The sequence below is a fragment of the Cnephaeus nilssonii genome, assembly GCF_951640355.1.
Source record: "Cnephaeus nilssonii genome assembly, chromosome: 14".
NCBI classification, from domain to species: domain Eukaryota; kingdom Metazoa; phylum Chordata; class Mammalia; order Chiroptera; family Vespertilionidae; genus Cnephaeus; species Cnephaeus nilssonii.
Genome location: NC_137085.1, coordinates 47,927,690 through 47,946,810, shown reverse-complemented (window position 1 = coordinate 47,946,810; position 19,121 = coordinate 47,927,690). Strand labels below are relative to the sequence as shown.

General features: G+C 41.0%; 1 protein-coding gene across 6 annotated transcripts in view; it reads left to right on the top strand.

The window, feature by feature from the left end:
• The window catches only part of GLIS3 (GLIS family zinc finger 3), a 455,765-nt gene that overhangs the window by 365,816 nt on the left and 70,828 nt on the right, over positions 1–19,121 (top strand). For all 6 annotated transcript variants that reach the window (XM_079790192.1, XM_079790188.1, XM_079790190.1 and 3 more), the window contains one exon: positions 18,542–18,686. In XM_079790192.1, coding sequence (XP_079646318.1) covers positions 18,542–18,686 — 145 coding nt within the window. The remainder of the gene's footprint in view (positions 1–18,541; positions 18,687–19,121) is intronic.

The following is a 19,121-nucleotide window of genomic DNA, read 5'->3' as shown; positions in this document are numbered from 1 at the left end:
TGGGGATCAAACCTGCAACCTTATTATATGCGGATGGTGTGTTAACCAACTGAGCTACCCAGTCAGGGCTGCTTTGATTCTTTATACTCTGTAGAATATAGTAAAAATCACTGTCATGATTAGTTTTCCTCACTCAGTATTTGCAAGGACATTGCTGGTCTCTGAAAAAGGAGTTTTAAAGGGGGGTAACAGATAAAGAGGTGGCAGAGAACAACAAACAAGAAGCTATAGTTCACTGTATTGCTTTGGGCCAGCCTAGCCTACAAGCACCAGCTATAGGAATTTGGGTAATATCTACTCCCTGTGGACTTTGAATACAAATTGTATTTTGAGATGACAGTGCAAAGGACATCCTTAACATGTCTTCATTTGTACATAAGCAAGTACAGAACTCAGTTTCATTTCTGTGTACTCAAAATAGCAGCCAAGGATGATCCATCCCCTCCTCCTTTGTAAAAAAAATAAAATAAAAAAAAATGTATTCGTCTGTCTGGAAAAAATATGTCTAGAACAAGTTCTCCAGTTTTCAGATCTTAAAAACTCAAACACATCAGGGTGCACTAAATCATGGCCTAAAGGAGCAGAGGACCCTAATTCTTCATAATGTTTTCCTCACCTTCCTCCCCACCCCAGATGGTAAGCTTGAAGTCAATCAGAGGCTGCAACACAGCAGAGCATTCACACAGTACCACCTATATATCTTCCACCATCGGTGATTGCAGGAAGGGGTGAATTGGCATTTAAAACATCCTGAAATAACATTATGCATGCAATTACCCATTTTATTCTCATCCCTCATGAAATAGGAGGTTAAAGGAAATGGGAAGAAGAACAATAATAACCACTAAATACCTGTGTAGAGCACAGTGTACCAGGCAGTTTCATGTCTGTTTACCTCTTTCACCTTCCCAATCATTCTGCAAGGTTAGCATTACAATTATTATTATAATTCCATTTTAAAGATGGAAAGCCTAAGGTTCAGAGAATCTAAATGAGTTTACAAGACACTCAGTCAGTAGTAGAACTGAACTCCAGCTGAGTTTTTCTGACTCTACATTTGGTCCTCCTTTGATTCTACCATTCTTGCTATGGGGCTGATTTTCCAATGTGGGATATTTTGTAACTTGTCAAGTTCTTGATGTGAGAGTCATTCCCAGAAGCTCTGCAGTGGCCCTCTGTTAGAAGATGGTGGCAGGACCCTCATGCTCTAGAGCAAGCGTCTTTAAACTACGGCCCGCGGGCCACATGCGGGTGTTTTTGCCGTTTAGTTTTTTTACTTCAAAATAAGATATGTGCACTGTGCATAGGAATTTGTTCATAGTTTTTTTTAAACTATAGTCCGGCCCTCCAACGGTCTGAGGGACAGTGAACTGGCCCCCTGTTTAAAAAGTTTGAGGACCCCTGCTCTAGAGTTTCTTCCTTAAAATTCTCTAAAGCCCCTTTTTGGTGGTTGAGCCAATAGTACCCCATCCAAGTCAAGAACCCTGAACCCAAGCTAGTACCAGCAAGGGTACAGGCCCCCATTTCTCTCCTTTGAGGCACTCTCTCACCTTCTATGTTGGGTCACTAGGGGCCCTAACAATCTCTGGGATGAGGCATGTCATGGGCTTATCCTAGAGCCTGGTATGTAGGTAATTCCAAGAATGTGGCCTGGGAGCTGACCACTCCTGCTGGCCAGTGTGGCATTTCTTTAGCTGGATCACTTGGGACTGGACCTCTGGTATGATGTGACATACTGATTTTGGTGACTCAAATTAGTCATATAGACAGGAACCCTGCACAAAGAAACTTTTGCCCAGTGTTCTGTATATCCTAGGGATGATCCTAAAGGTGGCAGGAATTGCAAAGGGTCTAAGGTCTCTACCCTAGGTGCAGACTATGTCAGTTTGCCACAGTTTCAAAAATGCGGGCAGAAGACATGAAACTCCTGGGTTGGAGTCAGCTCTAGCTCTAGCTCGAGTATCATCATTTTCTTCTGCCAGCTTCATAAGTCCCTATTCCCACAAGGTGATGCAAAAAGGGCCAGGTGACACTTGCATACTCAGTGGATTGTGTTACAAGAGGGAAATCCTGAGCTTAGGGAACCTGGATTCATAATGGACGTAAGCATACCTTCCCTTTGCTTAGGAGGAAGACACTATGCAGTCAGTTTTCTAAAGCTGTTTGTTATAAAACATTCTTTAAAAAATAGTCCAGAAAGTCAGTCAGCACCTCTGCTCCCAAGACATGGAGAAATCTGAGACCCATGAAGAGCGCCTTTCAACAGTAGGTCCCTTTTGCTCCCCTTGATGGCAAATGTGCAAGAACAGCCCAACAGTAAACCCAGCCTGCCCTGGAATGGCCCTAAATTGTCCCCCGGAAATAAAAGAGGCTTCTCAGTGAAAAGACTGAAGCCAGGAAGAAGGACCCTGGATGTTTGGAAAACATGGTTGTGTGCCTTGTGGGTCTGTATATAATTCTGACCATGCCATGCCTGTTTGTTTCAGATTCTACAGTCCTGCCCATGGACTGTGCCAGTTATCTAATGATTTGATTTGGGAATTCCACTCCTGTACCTACAATTATCTATTCCACTAGCCGGTTATATGCTTAGAACCACCACCATTACAATCATTCCCAGTTATGGGATTGTCTCCAGAAGAGCCTTGCATAATTGTGTTTTGTTTCAGGCAAAGACAATGCAGCAGTCCTTTCACACCCATCAATATATCAATATAGCATCTGTGTCTGTTCTCTGTGGATTTATGCAGGGAAGGTCATTTTAATGGAAATATGGGTTCAGAAGAAGTGAGAAGTGATGAGTATACTTGGACCTGGGGAAGGTAGTTTCAATAGAGTTGCTGAGGGATAAAAGAATAGTTTAAAACCATTGGATGACAAGGCTGAGAAAAACACAGCATCAGGGAGCAATGAGAAAAATGGATGAGATGGTACTTTAGAAGTCACTGCACAATTTATTCTGGAGCCCATCCTGGTATTGGACTTTTAAGAATAGATTTTAAAATGGAGCTTTACTATTCAATTTCCTTGGCTTTTTAAAGGAATGTAGGCAGTATATTTTAAAATGGATGTCAGGGGAATGATTTTAAAGGAACTACTCAAACACAGTTGTGTTTGCTCACTTGTCAGTGCCACTTTCCCTTCTCAACGCCCAACTCAGCATCAGCTGTGTGCACTGTGCATGCAGAATCTTGAGCCCTAACAGTACATGCTGTCCATGGCTATTGCCTCTTTGGCCACACTCCTGTGCAGATGCGGACACCACAAAACGCCGATTACTTGCATACAAAGCAGTGATATTTACATTGATATGGTTAAGTTAACTTTGTGGTGGTGAAAGCCTCAGTTTTTCATTTCCTGCCTGGTATTTGCAATGTGGAATTGCAACACTGCATTTACGTGCATTTTTGCCTTTAAAATGTTCTGTGGTGTTGCAACATTTGAGAAATTCCCAGGGACCCTTAATCTTCCTGCAAACACGGGTTTATAAGCTAATGACCCACTCACTATCTCAGAGTAATCTCCTCCTGCCTCTGAGTTTGCATTGTATATCTTTAGATTGTTCCTGTACTGTCTTTTAGTTTAAATTTTGCCCTTGAGGATACCAATAAAAGGATGAGGGGGAAAAAAAGATGTTTGAAAATAATTCTAGCTCCTTTCAGGAGCAATTGTTGAACTTAAAGCTACTTTGTCTATTGTTTTCCATGAAATCTCATTTAAAATATTTTATTAAGGCAAAAAGGCTTACATTCAAGGCTAAGGACCAGTGAACAGTAGGCATGGCAACCAAGAAGCCATTTGGGAAGGGGAAAAAAATGCAGTAAAGAGTGTTTTAATCTTTAACTTTAATCCCTTTACTTCCGGTTCTCAAAATGAAATATAAATCAGGGACCGTGGAGCGCTGCAATTTTTGCCTGAATGGGATGTTGGCAAAAGAGGATTAGTAATGGACAGACGTGTTTAAAGAATTTATTCACACAATTTGTTGTAAAACTTTTGAGACCACAAGTGACGAGTTCCTTTGAGTGGCGTCAATGAGAACCAACAAAACATACTTTGAAACTGATTAGAGAGTTGATGCAGGGGGTACACCCCTCTTTGCTGTTATTGTTACATCATTTCAGCCTGTGGTAATGACATGAGAAACCAAGGAATTTGCTTCATTCCCCAGTAGGGAGGTAGGAGACTAGGGGGTGGGAGTGTCTGGTTGGTAGAATAGAGATATTCCTTTGATCTTCAAAATACAGGGGTAAAATCAAGTCACCTGTGTTTCACATGCTACCTTTCCTTGATGTTTGATTACTATGGGAGTCTCACACAGACGTGTGCTTTCCACTTCAACAGATCTTGGGTTTCTGCTAAGAAGCACAGGCTTTAGTGTCTGTGGATAATAAAGCAGAATTTTCAGAAGGATAGATTATTATTATTCCTTAGTGTCTCTACTTTTTGTTTCTAAGATTTTCTTTTACATGAAATATTGCTGACTTGTTAATTTCTAATTAAAAATAAAATCTCTAATTTTCTTTCTTTAAAGTCATGCCAAAAATATGCAACACCCCCCCCCCCACACACACACACACACACACTGGCTTAAAATGTTGGTTGTTTGATTATACACATCTATTTTCTCTATTTCTATTTTGGAGAATTATTGGGGATGAAAGGGAGACATCTTTGTATGACACTTTCCTTTCCCTCAGTGTGTACATATATAGAGAGAGTATTTCTTTGATAAGTTTATTTCTAGTGGACGGGGGTCTTTATAGAGATCTGGAGTGGCTACAACTGGTACTGGTTTCCTCTAGTGTCAGAATATGAAACTACTTCCAAAATAGCATCTTCCCAAGGGAGCTAATAATGATGACAGAGAAAGCAACATGAGGCCCTAGAGAGCATTTGAACGTGGAGTCAGACACAGCAGAACAATGTGTTTGGAGTTCCTTGTAGACTTGAGAATAAAAGCATTTGTGGCAGGACACAAGGAAGAAAAATAGCACCATGTTCTCCAGCATAGAGGACAGTGTGCTGCACTGACAACACCTGTTTCTGCTTCCACATCTTGGCCTGGTCTCCGTTCTCTTCATTCTGTCAGAGCCAGCAAGACCGGGTAGTCTAGGCAGAGCTTCTGAGATGCAATCCTGTCATCAAGAGTGACTGCCAGCAGTCCTCCTCATCCTTCCACACTGCCCTTGGGTTTCTGGCGTTCTAGTCTAGATTTCTGGGGTGGGGTTTATAATTATTATTATTTTGAGATGAGATTTTGTTCATTGCAGGGGGTGGATGATAATAAGAAAGACAAAATGAAGTCAGTGTCCAGAGGAGGAATAGCAGAGTCTAAACATGAAACTGGCTTTGGCAGAGGCTGCATAGCCTGCAGGAATCCATAGACTAGAAGAGTCCAGGTCCTGTCTTGGTCTTCACCCCACAGAGATTCTCTGAACCAGGCCTTCTTGCCAGTGCCCTAAGAGAAGAGCTCCATTGCACCAAAGCATCGAAAGCACATGTGGTTCATGCATCACTCTAAGATGTACTGTTCTCGGATGAGAGAGTGGACATACCTTCAGTAAAATGCTTCTGTGCATTGACAAAAATAACGCCACAGGGTAGCTCTTACATTGGTGGCATTACCCGAGGGCTTGGGAAATGGCTCTGGAGTGGTATTGAAGGCTGTATGTGAGGTAGTGACCAGAGAGACCGGGGCCACAGCTGCTCATTTATTCAGAGGATGGAGGTTCTCATCTTAGGTAGGTAGATTGCCAAAAAGAGGGCATGCGTGTTTTATTCCGGGCCCACTCAGCTTGGTATTTCTGTGCTCTGCTTATCAAAAATATATGCTAGACATTGAATCTTTAAAAGCATGGTAGAAAATTGGATTTTTTCCCAGCCCTTCCAGATGAATGAGAGATACGAAGTATAAATGTAATGAATTAGCATTTCCTATTGGAAGATTGCTCATTTGCACATTCCAAGCGGCGATATATAATTGTGAATAGTATTATCTAGTAAAACTTGGCATCAATGGGGACTGAGTATTATAAGGAAATAAACTTCCCAAATGTCTTCTCTCTTTTTTTTTTTTTAACTTCTGTTAAGGTTTCACTTGGCTAATTCCAATTTTATTCTTAGTTGATAAATTTGGCATGCTTAAATTACCTCTCTTTTTCCCCCCATCATACTGCATGAAGACATGGTTTTATCTGCCTTTAGGGGCTACCCTAGAGAATAAGCATGGATTAATGAATTCTTAGCAGCTATTGAGTCATTTGTTATTCATGTATTTGTTCACACATTTCCCCAAACATTTATAGAGTACCTTTGGTGGGGGAAAGAAGTGTTGTTTTAGCTTGCATGGTCAAACAGACATGGTTTCTATTTATAAGGAGCTTTTTTTTGTCTTCTGTGACACACATACTCACACATAATTTATAAATAAGTGTAATACAAATTAATATAAATAAGTAGAAAACCAGAAATAGCATCAGAATGATACAAAGAAGTTGCTGTTGGAATGTTCAAAAAGCAAGAAATGACTTTGGAATGGAAGGACCTGGGAAAACTTCAATACAGCGGTGAAATTGAATTGGTGCCTGGAGAAGGTGCAGAATGTGTGGCAGATACACAGGCTGGAGCAAAGGGGACGCCAAATGAGGGAGGCTTGTGGCCAGAAGGATGGCATGAGATGTGAATGACATGGGACATGAAGTCACACAGCTAGGTGAGAGCCAACCTGTTAAAGCCCATGAGTTTGGGCTGTAGGTAATGCTTGGTATAGAGTCACTAAAGGGGAGTGATGTTGTCATCCATGTACTTGAGGAACATTAAACTGACTGTAGGATGGATGGGAGAGCCGAGAGCAAGTGCTCTTCATTGGATGACAGCCTTCAACTTTTAGAAGTAGGCATTTAAAAAATTGTCCAAACACTCAGGCACACTAAAATCAGCCTTAAATCTTTTTGCAGACAATTCATTTCAATTAAGTAATAGGAAGGAAAAAATGACTTCTGCAGTTAGTCTCTCCCCACTCTTCCTAAACTATAGCATAGGCAGGGCTGCAGTCAGAAATCAATTCAAAGGCAAACTATAAGGAGCTGGTAAAATACAGGGGGGGAGGGGGAGTGATTACTGGACAGCTGGCTGCTTTAATTAAACCTTGGGATACTTGAATAAAAAGGAAATGCACACTTGACTGGATGAGATGGAATGTGTGTGGTCACATTAGTGCAATGAGCCAGTGTCAGGAGGAATTTATGAAGTTATGATAGAGGTAAACCCTCTTCTTGCTTTGGGAACTCACAACCCCTTCACCAGGCCCCAAAGGGTGAAGCGAGGATGTTTCTCATAGCCCTGTGAAATTCCATATTAATAATTCTCCACTTGTCTAAAAACATCATCCTTTATTTTAATATTCTGCTTTTGAGATGTTCCTCCAGATGAAGTTTGAATCTGCCTCTGACTATGTCCATTTATGTATCATGTTCCAGTCAGAAGAAAAAAAATAAGTAAAGATGCTTAGTGTCAGTTTTAGAGTAATATTGACTTAGGAGGAAACGGTGTTTTCACAGACATAACAATACAAAGAGTCCATGCTGAATGCCTCTCTGATTTCAACATGCTTGTGAATCTCAGCTCCCCAGCTCTGTCCAGGATAGCTAGATAGTAGTACAGATTTTGGTAAGTAGGACATCTAGAGATATCCTCAGAGTGTTCTGAAAATGTTTTATTGTTGGTATTGATTTCCAATATATTTGGACTTTTCCGAAGTCCAAAGCTAGCTATAGTCTTTTTTAAGGTAATATTTATCTTCAGAAACTCTGCTAATATCTTGATTAGGATACTGTTTGGCCCCAGACTCTGTTTATGAAGCTATGCATAAGAACCCAGAGGGTTCTGATAGACTCTTTAGGCTGCATCAGTAGAGGTAGAAAGTCTGGAACAAGGGATGTGTTTGCTCTGTTATAATTTGTCCTGGTCAGACAGCTGGTTCACTGCATTAGGATTGAGATATCTTTGTTCATTGGCCATTGAGGTCCAGTGCTGAGAGAAACTGGGGTGGTGAATGGAATAATAAACTACATGGGAGAGAAGGGACTGACACATTAGTGTCTTCTGTGTGCCAACTGCTTTGTGAATCTTCTCATTTAGTTCTGAAAGTGACCAAGATAGCACAATGGCGTTATCCTCATTTTACAGAAGGGAAACTAGATTCAGGCGGGTGACTATATCTCCAGGACCGCACAGTAGTTGAATCACAGTTTATCAAACTAAAAAGCCCAAGCTCCTTCTACTAAAGTACCTCTTAGATATAAAAAACTAAAGGTGTTCAACCTATAGAGGAAAAACTGCTGAAGGAGGGCTGACAAAGAAACTAATTCATGGACCCTTTCAGGGCTGAAATTCTGTAATATTTTGAGGCTTCTCAAATTAAAAACAACAACAACAACAAACTATAAAGTACAGTGTGAGCAAAATTACTCTGTGTGGTCTAGTAAAAGAGGGGAGGAATACACCCCAGTGGATGGAAATGATGGGGCAGCAGATTACTATTCAATTTAAAGCAAACTTTCTAATGATTAGACCTATTTAGCAATGGAGGGAACTGAGTTGTAAGGGAGTGAATTCCCTGCCATCAAAGGGATTTGGACAAAGGCTAAGCTGCCAACATGTTATGTGGTAATGTTGCGCAGTTCAATACCATACATTTAAGTTTAAATTAATTGAAATTAGGTAAAATAATTTTTAATTTTATCTAATTGCACTACCCACATTTCAAGCTTTCATTAGTGGCTACCAATAGTACATCACGGCCTTTTTCCGTCATTGAAGGAAGCTCTGTTGGATAGCACTGCTGTAGAGTTGGCACATGAGATTATTAGACTCTAGTTCCTTTCTACTTTGAAATTGTTTCTGTAAACATTTCCCATAAATAAACACTAGTTTTGTAGTATCTACACTAGTACTGATATTTTATGTCTCTTATTTAGATATACCCCAGCATATGTACCAATTCAATTATTTTGGTAGGTTCATTAATCAGCTCTGGATAAAAATTTTGGCCTATGGAGTCATTGCTAACCATATAGGCATCTCCTAGATAGAATTTCAGGGTGCCTGATTGGACAGTATCTCCAATTCCCAAAGAGGTTTCTCCTAATGCTGTTTTTCACCCTCGTATTTTTTCCTCTTTGCAAATTGGTCATTCACAAAGGAAGTTAATTTGATAGCAGATTGTGGGAAATTAATTACCTATTATAGGCCAACGCCACTTCATAAATGTCAGTGCTAAAGAATCTCCTACAGGGAGAATTTTTAGATTCAACTGGAAATTAGTTGCAATTAATATAATAGGTTAACTTGTTGTAATTATTTTTAAGCCTTTGGGCAATGAGTTAATTCTCAGAGCTGCATTGCTCTAAGTGTCATAGAGAATGCTTGATGAGAATGTTCTGGTGCTAACCCTAACCCTCTGGGGGAAAAGCCTACTAGTCTCTCCTTCTGGCTGAGTTTCTCCAGAAATATATTTTGGTGGCATTTGATTTCTGGAGAACAAAGGAAAATCCCTACAAGATGATGCATAAACATTTATGTCCAGTTAGACTATACTCATTGGAGAAAGGGAAAACAAAAGGCCTTTGATTGTGCCTCGTTTTCTTTGGAAGTGTGTCTCACGGCAGGCTCGCAGAGTGCCTTTGCTCTTGGAGTAGAATGTAATAGTACTGAACATGGAAGAATCTGGGCCTCTTTCCCTCTCCTAATTATTTCCACTTGACTCACTTAGTCTTGGACGATTATTCAGTCATATCTGAAATGAGAAAATGATGGGAGTAGAATTTCCGTCTCTTGTTTCAAGAGCTTATAAACATTAACAGAATAGTCTTGAACAAAACAACAAATAAAAATCACAATTGACTGTGCCTTGTTTTTACGTATTAGGAAAAATCCCTGCATTGTTAGGGAAACAGCTCAAATTTCCAAATGGAGGAGCCTTGTCAAGCCCTGATGGGTGATTTCATTATCAACGTTGAAAAACTATCATTTGGAACAAATATTCCATAATGGGAGATTGTACAGAAGCTCGGGAGCCAATTTGTCCTCTTGCACCTGGATAGAAATTAAGTCCTATAATGGGTCATTGAAAATCAGGATCATTAACAGTCAAAGACTCAGCTTGGTTTCTGGGACTCAGAGCTGTCCCATTTCTTCCCAGTATGTCCATGAGCCTTAATGCAGGTTTATGCTTAGACAGATGCATAGAGTTCTCATAGTTGCTGAGAGCTAGATCAAGACTCCACATGCATAAAAACTTCCTGACAACTAGAACTGTATAAAATTAAAGTTAACTGCTAAGATGAAGAAGTCGTCCATGACTGTAGGGAATCAAGCAAAGTCTGAGAGCTACTGACTGGGGTTGCTGTTGGAAAGTCTTACATAACTTAAAGGTTTGGCCCGATGATATCTGAAGCCCCTTTGAATGCTGATTATTCTTGTAAATGATGGTTTTGTTTTTTTATGTATCCCTCCACAGTTATGCTTTTAGTGTTATGCATAATATGTCAGAACACCCCACTTTCATCAAATACCTGATTACTGTACCCCTCGCATGTGGGCACATCAGGGACTGAAAAGCAGGGGGTGGGAGTGTGCATTTGAGCATCATGGAAGAGCTGCTGATTGGCTCTCTGCGTTCCTGAACCAAATCAAAATGTGGGGGTGTTTACAACTAGTAAGTCGGGTGCTCCTGGAGCAGACTGTGAACCAAAGATTCAGGTGTGTGTGTTATTAAAGAAGTGCTCCCTGGAGAATCTGATAAAGAATGAGGGAAAGGGAAGACGTTAGGCAGGAGTGGGAGCTCTGGAGCATAACTTAAAGCTCCGAGTTTATTGCACTTCAAGGCAAAGGAGCACTGGGTAGTTACTTGTGTGTGTGTGTGTGTGTGTGTGTGTGTGTGTGTGTGTGTGTACGCGTGCTTGTGGGGAGGAGGTGCTAGCTGTGGCTAAGTACACAGAGCTGGGGATAGGCACACCAAAGCTGGGGAGGGGCTGGCACTGAGCTATTCCAAGTGGCCAGAGGGGGTCTGGGCGGAGCATCAGCAGCCTCTCTGCTGTAGTTACTATTCTTTAAAAATTCTCCATTCCGAGGGTAATTCAGAAAGGACCTTATTGTATTTCTTATACACATCTGTATAACACTAGCGATTGTCACCTCCTTCAGATAAAGACATGTGTCTCATTCTTACAAATCCAATTGGCACTGAACAGTTTGCCAGGACACTAATCCCATCCTGCCAGGTGCTTCAGACTTAAGTCAGTCAGTCAGGTCCTGTGGACTTTACAACACCGCTGTGCAGAAGAAAATCCTAACAGGAAATAAAACCAATATACGTGTCCAGATGCAGAATTGTTGAATATAGACTGCAGCTCTCCCTGGACCCGGTGTGGGCTGGCCTGGTCGGAAGGGGCTTCATTCAGGATGTGAGCAGGAGGTCCACTGAGAGGAGGAAGCCACTCCAGGCAGGAGGGGTGAAGCACATAATAAAAGCAATGCTTGCAAACAGCAGGGCAGTGATCTTGAAAGGAGCAGGGGCCTTTGTGGAGGCCTGGAGGAAATGTCTGTCCCTGGCGTGTGGGAGAATCACATCACAGAGGCTTCTTGTCCTAGTCTTTTGGGACTGATGTGCCAAACAGAAGGAGAGAATATTTGTATCTTGAGTATGACATAATAAACTCTATTTTAGGAGAGACCTTCTGAAATCCCAAGATGGATTGGTGAGGGTAGATAGCCTGTATAGTATACAGGTTACTATTAGTGGTTCAGTCCCATTCTTGTCCCTGACCCCGCCCTCTGATCGCCAGCTGCCCACCTGGATGTCCTTGGATCATCCGAAACTTAACACACCCCAGACCAACCTGCTGATATACCTCCAACCTACTCCTCTCTTTTCTTTTGCTGTTCCTCTTGTTAAAAGCAGGGACCATCCTTGATTCCCCAGTTTCTCTCAGATTCCACATTTCTCTCAGCTCCACCTTCAAAACACAGACTGATGGCCTCTCACCACCTCTGACTTTAAGCCATTGGTATGTGTCATCTGGATTATTGAAATAACCCCTTACTGGGCCTTTCTGACCTCCTCCCACCTGTTTTCCACACAATAATCAGAACTATTTTATTTTTATTTACAATATAAGACAAAACAGTAGCTTTCTGCTCACACCCTCCCATTGGCTTGCTGCTGCAATGAAATCAAATACTAAATCTTCCTGTGTTGGAGGCTGGACATGACTTGCCTTCTGGCTATTGCTCTGATCCCATCTCCACCCTCTTCCCTTTGCTGCCTTGCTCACCCTCTCAGGTAACTGTTCTTAGAGCCACCAGCTTGTTCCTGCCTTAGATTTCCCCTTTTGTGTTCCATCTGCATAAAATGCTCTGGCTGCATGGTTTGTTCTCTCTCTTCATTCAGGTCTCAGCCCATAATATCCTCTCCTCACAGAGGCCCTTGCTGACCCCCGGTCTAAACCCATGGGAGAGTACAGAGAAGTGTGCCATCCTACACAGTCTGGCTCAGCTTCCCAGAGATGGAAGGAGGAGGAAGATCCAAGGGAGGAGCAGGGAGTTAGAGAATCAGGAGAGATAAAGTGGCGTGTCCCCTCTTGGGGAGGGGTGCTGTGGTCAGGGATGCCCCTGGGTCAAGATCATATCATGTCAGGTGTCCTGGGGCCACTGTTTGTGGTTATATGTAGCTGTTAAGGAACAACATGTGCCATGCTTTATTTTTCTCAACTGCAGGTATTCATGTTATTGGCCCAGGACCAAACCAGCTGACAAAGCCCTGGGAGTGGGGAGCGGAGGAACAGTGGCTACCAAACAGCAGTGGTCCATTCTGTTTTTCCCTCTCTACTCCTACAGAGACCCCTGCCCCTAGAGGACATGGTGTCAAGGTCTGCACAGTGGTGATGAGATATACTGGGAACTTTTCCAGAGGATGTGGGGGCCCTTTGCTCTTTTTCCAACTAGACCAAGATCAACCAATGCGTTTATGGCTAAAATACAAAAACGTCCTAAGAGGAAAGGGTGTGTGTGTGTGTGTGTGTGTGTGTGTGTGTGTGTGTGTGTGTTATGGGAAAGGAGAATATTGGGATGGGTTTTTTCTTTAGCCAGTTTAACACACTCAGGGAGTGTGACTTTGGGTTGACGCAAATCCAGGCCTGACCTTGACCCAAATCTAAGCCTGACCTTTGCTGGCTGCATCATTCTAGCTTTTCATCTCTACATTGGAAACTACAACAGTATGCACCTCCTAGGGTTGCTGTTGTGAGACACCTGGTATTGAGCACACAGTAGGGATTTCGTATGTAGTTACTGAATTGAAATGCAGTCTTGAAGTGTGTGTCATGGTGAGTGTGCACATCCAGCGCTTTGCTAAGGGATTTGTGTGCATGATGCTCTTTTCTTCCTGACCTGAAATACTCATCCTATGATAGTGGCTTTCAAAGCACATCCTATATCAGGATTTCCCAAAGAACCAGCTGGGGGGAGAGGGAAAGAGAGAAAGAAAGATAAATTAATTGATTTCAAAGATAAATTAATTGAAATTGGCTTATGTGATTGTGGGGGACAGCGTGTAAGAAATCTGTATGGAGGGAACTCTGGCAAGAGCTGATGCTGCAATCCAGAGGAGCAATTTCACTTTGAGGGAAACCTTAGGTTTTTTGGCTCTTGAGACCTTTCACAGATTGGATGAGTCCCTCCCAGGTTCTAGAAGATAATCTCCTTTACTCAAAGTCAACTGGCTCTGGATGTCAACTCCATCTACAGAATTCCTTCACAACAACACTTAGTGTTTGATTGGATAATTGGGTAATGCAGTCAAGCCAAGTTGACACAGGACTAACCTCATTGTGTCCATACCTCATTGCTCATGTGGGCTCTCAGAGAAGGGGAGGCAAAGTGCCTCTATGGCTATGGATAGTAATAGGGGATGAGATGAGTCTCCCAAGAAGCAAATGGTGGAGACCTTACAAGAAAGAGTTCCCTGCTTACTAACACTAAAGCCAAAGTGCTAATTGAAGGCTGTGGGGTCCTGCATGACCCCCCACCTCACCTTTCAGACCTCATTTCCTGTGTTTCTCTTTCTCATACCCCACTTCAGCCACACGGGCCTCCTTGCAGTTCCTCCTTGATATGTACTTAGTTAATTTTCTCAACTCCTTCAAGTCTTTGCTTGAATATATTTTCTCAACCAGGCCTCCACTTTCCCCAACATTTCCAATCCCACCTAATTCTCTCTTTTTTCTTTTTTTCCATAGCACTTACCAACTTCTATACAATTTACTTGTTTAGTTAATTGTTACTGTTTACTCCGTCCTTCAGAACATATACTCAGTGAATATCTTTGTTTTGATTGCTGATATATTTGAACCCTCTGGAACAGTGCCCGGCATATGCCAGGCATATGGTTGAGGCCCAAGAAAGATTTGTTCGATGAATGAATGAGAAAGATAAGGAAGGACAGTGCTACTCTGGAATGAATGGGGTATGGTTAGGACAGCTGAGTTCGAACTCCAGGGGTGCCATTCATATAGATTACAATGCAAATAAAGGTCCCTGGTGTTGTCCAACACAGCAGCCCTTTAAACTAGATAATCAGTGGGCTCCAATTTCACTTCTTTCCATAAAGAGCAGTAAAGGTTCCATAAAAAGCAAGTCTCTCTCCTTAGAGCAGGTATTAAACTGTATTGAATTTTTAACCCTTCTTATCCCTGTGAAAGAAAATATCCAAATTGATTTTAAGACATGAATCTCATGGAACCATTTATTATTTTGAGGTCTGAAGAGAGACATAATAAGAAATGGTTACATAAAGTTCATGTGTTAAAGACAGTTTGGTTTTTATAAGTTCCTATTTTCATAATTTGTTTTCTCTCTTCATAACCAAAAAACATTTAGCTGTCCTCAGGATTCTTAGAGCCTGATGCTTCTGCAAGTGTGATCCCCAGACAAGCATCATCATCATGGCCTGAGAACTTGTTTGAAGTCCACCCAGGCCCACTGAGTCAGCAACTCCGGGGGCCTGCAGGTGCATGCCCAGGTCTGAGAACCGCAGTGAGAAACCATCTCCCATTGAAAAATTTTCCTCTGTCTTTTTTTAATATTCCTAGCAGCTAAGAAGATGTCTTTGAAATACACATTTTATAATTTGTTTCATATTCATAGTTGAGTTTCTTACTCCAAAGATGAAACCATATTTTATTGAAAGACATCCCTCCCAGAAGATTCTGCTGTGTGCCTCCTGCCTCACCCATTAGGCATTCCTGGAATGTTTAAGAGCCTGAAATGATCTGGAAGGCCCTTTGCTGGTCTAATCTGGGAGGGAGGGCAAGAGGAACAGTAAACTTACATATCATTTCATTACTGCATTACTATGCATAGTGCTCTCCGTTGGCAATTTTGCACAAAGTCCTCAAGGCTTGTTCAATTTAAGAAGCAGTTTCTAGAACCATGCCTAATCTCAGAGAAAACCAAATTAGCTCTCACCACAGAGTCAGATGGAATCCCACTCTTAGAGAACAAGAATACTTGTTGAAGCTGAGGAAGAAGTGCCTGCCTTTGACTCCAGGAGTAACCCTGGCCATGAAATTCCTTGGAAAGACCTCATCCATACTGATAACTGCAAAACCCTAGAGTAACTGGTAATAGAAAGCAGAGAGACATCACGTCTGTGCTTAACAGACCATGTGGGCCCCAGATCACATTTTAACAAAGGAAGATAAATTAAAAGTGATCACCAGAACTCATTCTTAGCCTTGATTTTTTCCCCCCAGTTTTCCTTAGGCAGCATGTGTTAGGTTAGTACCAAAATAACAAACATACTTTCCAAAGGCCCTGAGCGGGCTAGGCATAAACTCAGACAGTCTTGGTCAGAGATTCCAGTGAGGCAAAGCTGAGGAAATGATAATAGAATTATGTCTCATTCACCCCATGTGTTAAATGCTTCTCCCCTATACTTAGGGTCATATTCTTGGACTAAGACCTGAACATATGTTTGTCTCTTTAAGAAGCTTTTTGAGATCTGAGAAATATTGCTCTCTAAACAGTAACTTTTCTAATGTTGTGTGTGTTTGTGTGTGTTTCTGATCAGAGTGTGGATAAGAGTAATTGTTGCTGGCATGCTGGAAGTGTTTAACCAGCTCTCTATATAAAAAAGGCCTCAGTTTCTAGCATTTGCTAGGGTCGATGGTGTATATATTCTTATCATGATTGATTTCAAACTATCAATCTGACATCATTGCATGGAAAGTTTGGAAAAGATACAGCCTGTTGACACTCTTGGATTGGTTTAAAACCAGCCTCCAACAAGTCGTTGGAATGCAGAGAATTTGGAAGCAGAGGAAAGTATTAAACACACACACACACACACACACACACACACACACACACACACACACACACACAACAGAGGAAATAAATTCATGATAATGACAGTAGGAGCAAAAATCAGTTTTAATATTGGATTACATTTTCTTACAGTGTTTTGTCTGTGTTTTTATGTCATTGTTTCTATATAATTTTGTGTTTTGCTTTTATCATCATGAGCATTATTTTAGTGGTTGCATAATATTCCATCAAATTGATATGAGTTTATTTATTGGCCCTAATTGTGGACATTTAGTAACATTTTCTGATTTTTGATATTGCTTTAAATAATACTCTATATCAATGGAATATTGGGTATAAATCTTCCTTCACCTTTCTTCTGGGTATATCCTTAAGCCAAATTTTATGATCAAATGGTTTAAATTATGGGTTTTGAAAAAATATTGTGAGATACCACTAGAAAGTTTGTACCAATGTACACTTCTACATTGTTTAAGATGGAGGAGGTCAATGGGGGGGGGGGTGGTGGAGGAGGGACATCTGAAATACTTTTAATAATAGACAAATTTTTAAGAAAAGAATGCCTCTCTCGCTGTACCTTAGCTACCACTACTTTTTTTTTTAAGGTTTTATTAACTTGATAAGTTAAAAAACATTCACATTGCATTTCTTTATAAGTGTGCTGTATTTTTTAATGTTTATTGTCATTCTGTTTTGCCTTTTTAAAGTCTTATGTTTATGCCAAGGCTGCGTGGTGAGGCAATCCCCACCCAGGAGATTCTGCTGTGTGCCTCCCACCTTAATCATTAGATAATTCCTAGACCAGAGATGATTTAAGAGCTTTAACTGATCTGGAAGGACCTTTCCTGGTTGTCTAATCTGGGAGGGAGGGTGAGAGGGACACTAAACATACTCCCTCTCTCCACTACATCTCTGGTTCATCTTCTGTTTCTCTTCTCTGGGCCCCAGGCTCACACCACTCCAGCCTTACTGTTCCTCAGATAATCCAGGCACACCACAAGGCAGACAGGTTCTTCCTCCCTTTATGTCTGTAAGGCTCACTCCCTCACTTCTTTCAAAGCTTTTTGCAAGTGTCATGTCCAAGAGGTTTTCCCTGACCTCCTTTCTAAAATTGCCATCCCTCCCCCATTCTCACTGTCTTTCTTCTCTGCACTATTATTCCACTCTGGAGTATACTTTCCCTAACATGGGATTCCTAGAGTCTAGAGGTGTATCTGACAATAAATATTTGTTGGATGAATAAGTATCCTCCAGCCCTGGGTCTAAAGGTTTACTTTTGTCTTACTAAAGACAATATTAACTTAAGTATTTCCTTTAAACACTGGAGATGGTAACTACTTGCAATAACTGTAACAAATACATTGCTAGATTTTTAAGGTATTGTATTTTTATAAAAGCAGAAGATATTTTTATGTAACAATCTCATGTTGTGATTTTTTCCGATTTGAATTATACTTACAGAATTCTTTTTCATAAAGAGATCAGGTAACTTTTCACCTAGACTTTATTCTAACATTTTTATGATTTGATTTTTTTGGTAACTCTAATAAATAAAGACTTTATTTTGTTATTGTGATAAAATGACCATCTAAATGGTTTTTTGTTATGTAACTTACTGTTGGGGTTCTATTTCTGTTAATGACATTGGTGGTTTTTTTTAATCGTGCTCCATAATATTTTAAAATTTAACTTGTGTATTTTCCTGTCATGTAATATCTATAGGCACCAAATCTCAATGGACATTTCTGAATTATCTCCAAGATATTTTCATAGTGGTATCTCTGTATTTTAAAAGCACTTTCCAATCTGGGCTAAATATACTTGAGTTTGTTTTGTTATCGCTACAAGTTCTGATAAGATACAGAGCAAATACAAGGAAATATAATAGGAAGTTGGGTTCTCAAAAGTCAAAATATCAGGACTAAAGTCAAATCTGCCTCTAGCCACATTTTTTTTTTTCCTGAAGCACCTGCCAGGTGTTATGAGGATTGGAAAACTGACCCTTTTATTGACTCTCTTAAGCCTATAGTTATTGCTTGATAAATATTTGTGGATTGAATTGCATTGAACCTTAGGGCATGATGCCATTCCAGGAAGGTATTCCAAGGAACAGCTTTCCTTTCCATCTGTCTCTGTTTTCTCCTTTTCGTAGTTGCGGTCCAGTGCAGAGCTCCATCCTGACTTGCTCACGGATTGCCTCACCGTGCAACCCCTGCAGCCGGCCACATCCCCACAAGATGCTGCCACAGATGGGGCAGTGGGATGCTCCCCAGGGCCTGGGCCTGATCTCTATCCAGGTAATGACAGCAAAGGCAGGCCCAACCACATCAACTGATTTTCTCTAGGCACCTTCACTCTGGTTAAAGGGAATGCTCACATGAGAGAAATTCTTCTAATATCATCTGTATTTTGCTTTATCAGTGGACTGCAAATTATCACCCTCCGTACCGTCCCATCTGAATTCTGAGCTGAGTTTGGCAGCAGACTTTTTTTCTCATTAGAAACAAAGTAAAATAATGCATTAACTCTTTTAGTTCTGGGCTTTGTCAAAAGTTCAATGCACCCAACCTCCCCAAGTATCTTAAATTTATTAACTGATATAGACTCAAAGGAAATGCTTCCCCCTTAAGCAGGTAACAGGTTCCATGTGGATTTCTTAATGGAACAATCATTGTCTTTGCATTTTAAAAGGAAGTCCCAGGTCTAAGAAAAATAGCATACCAGTAAACCAA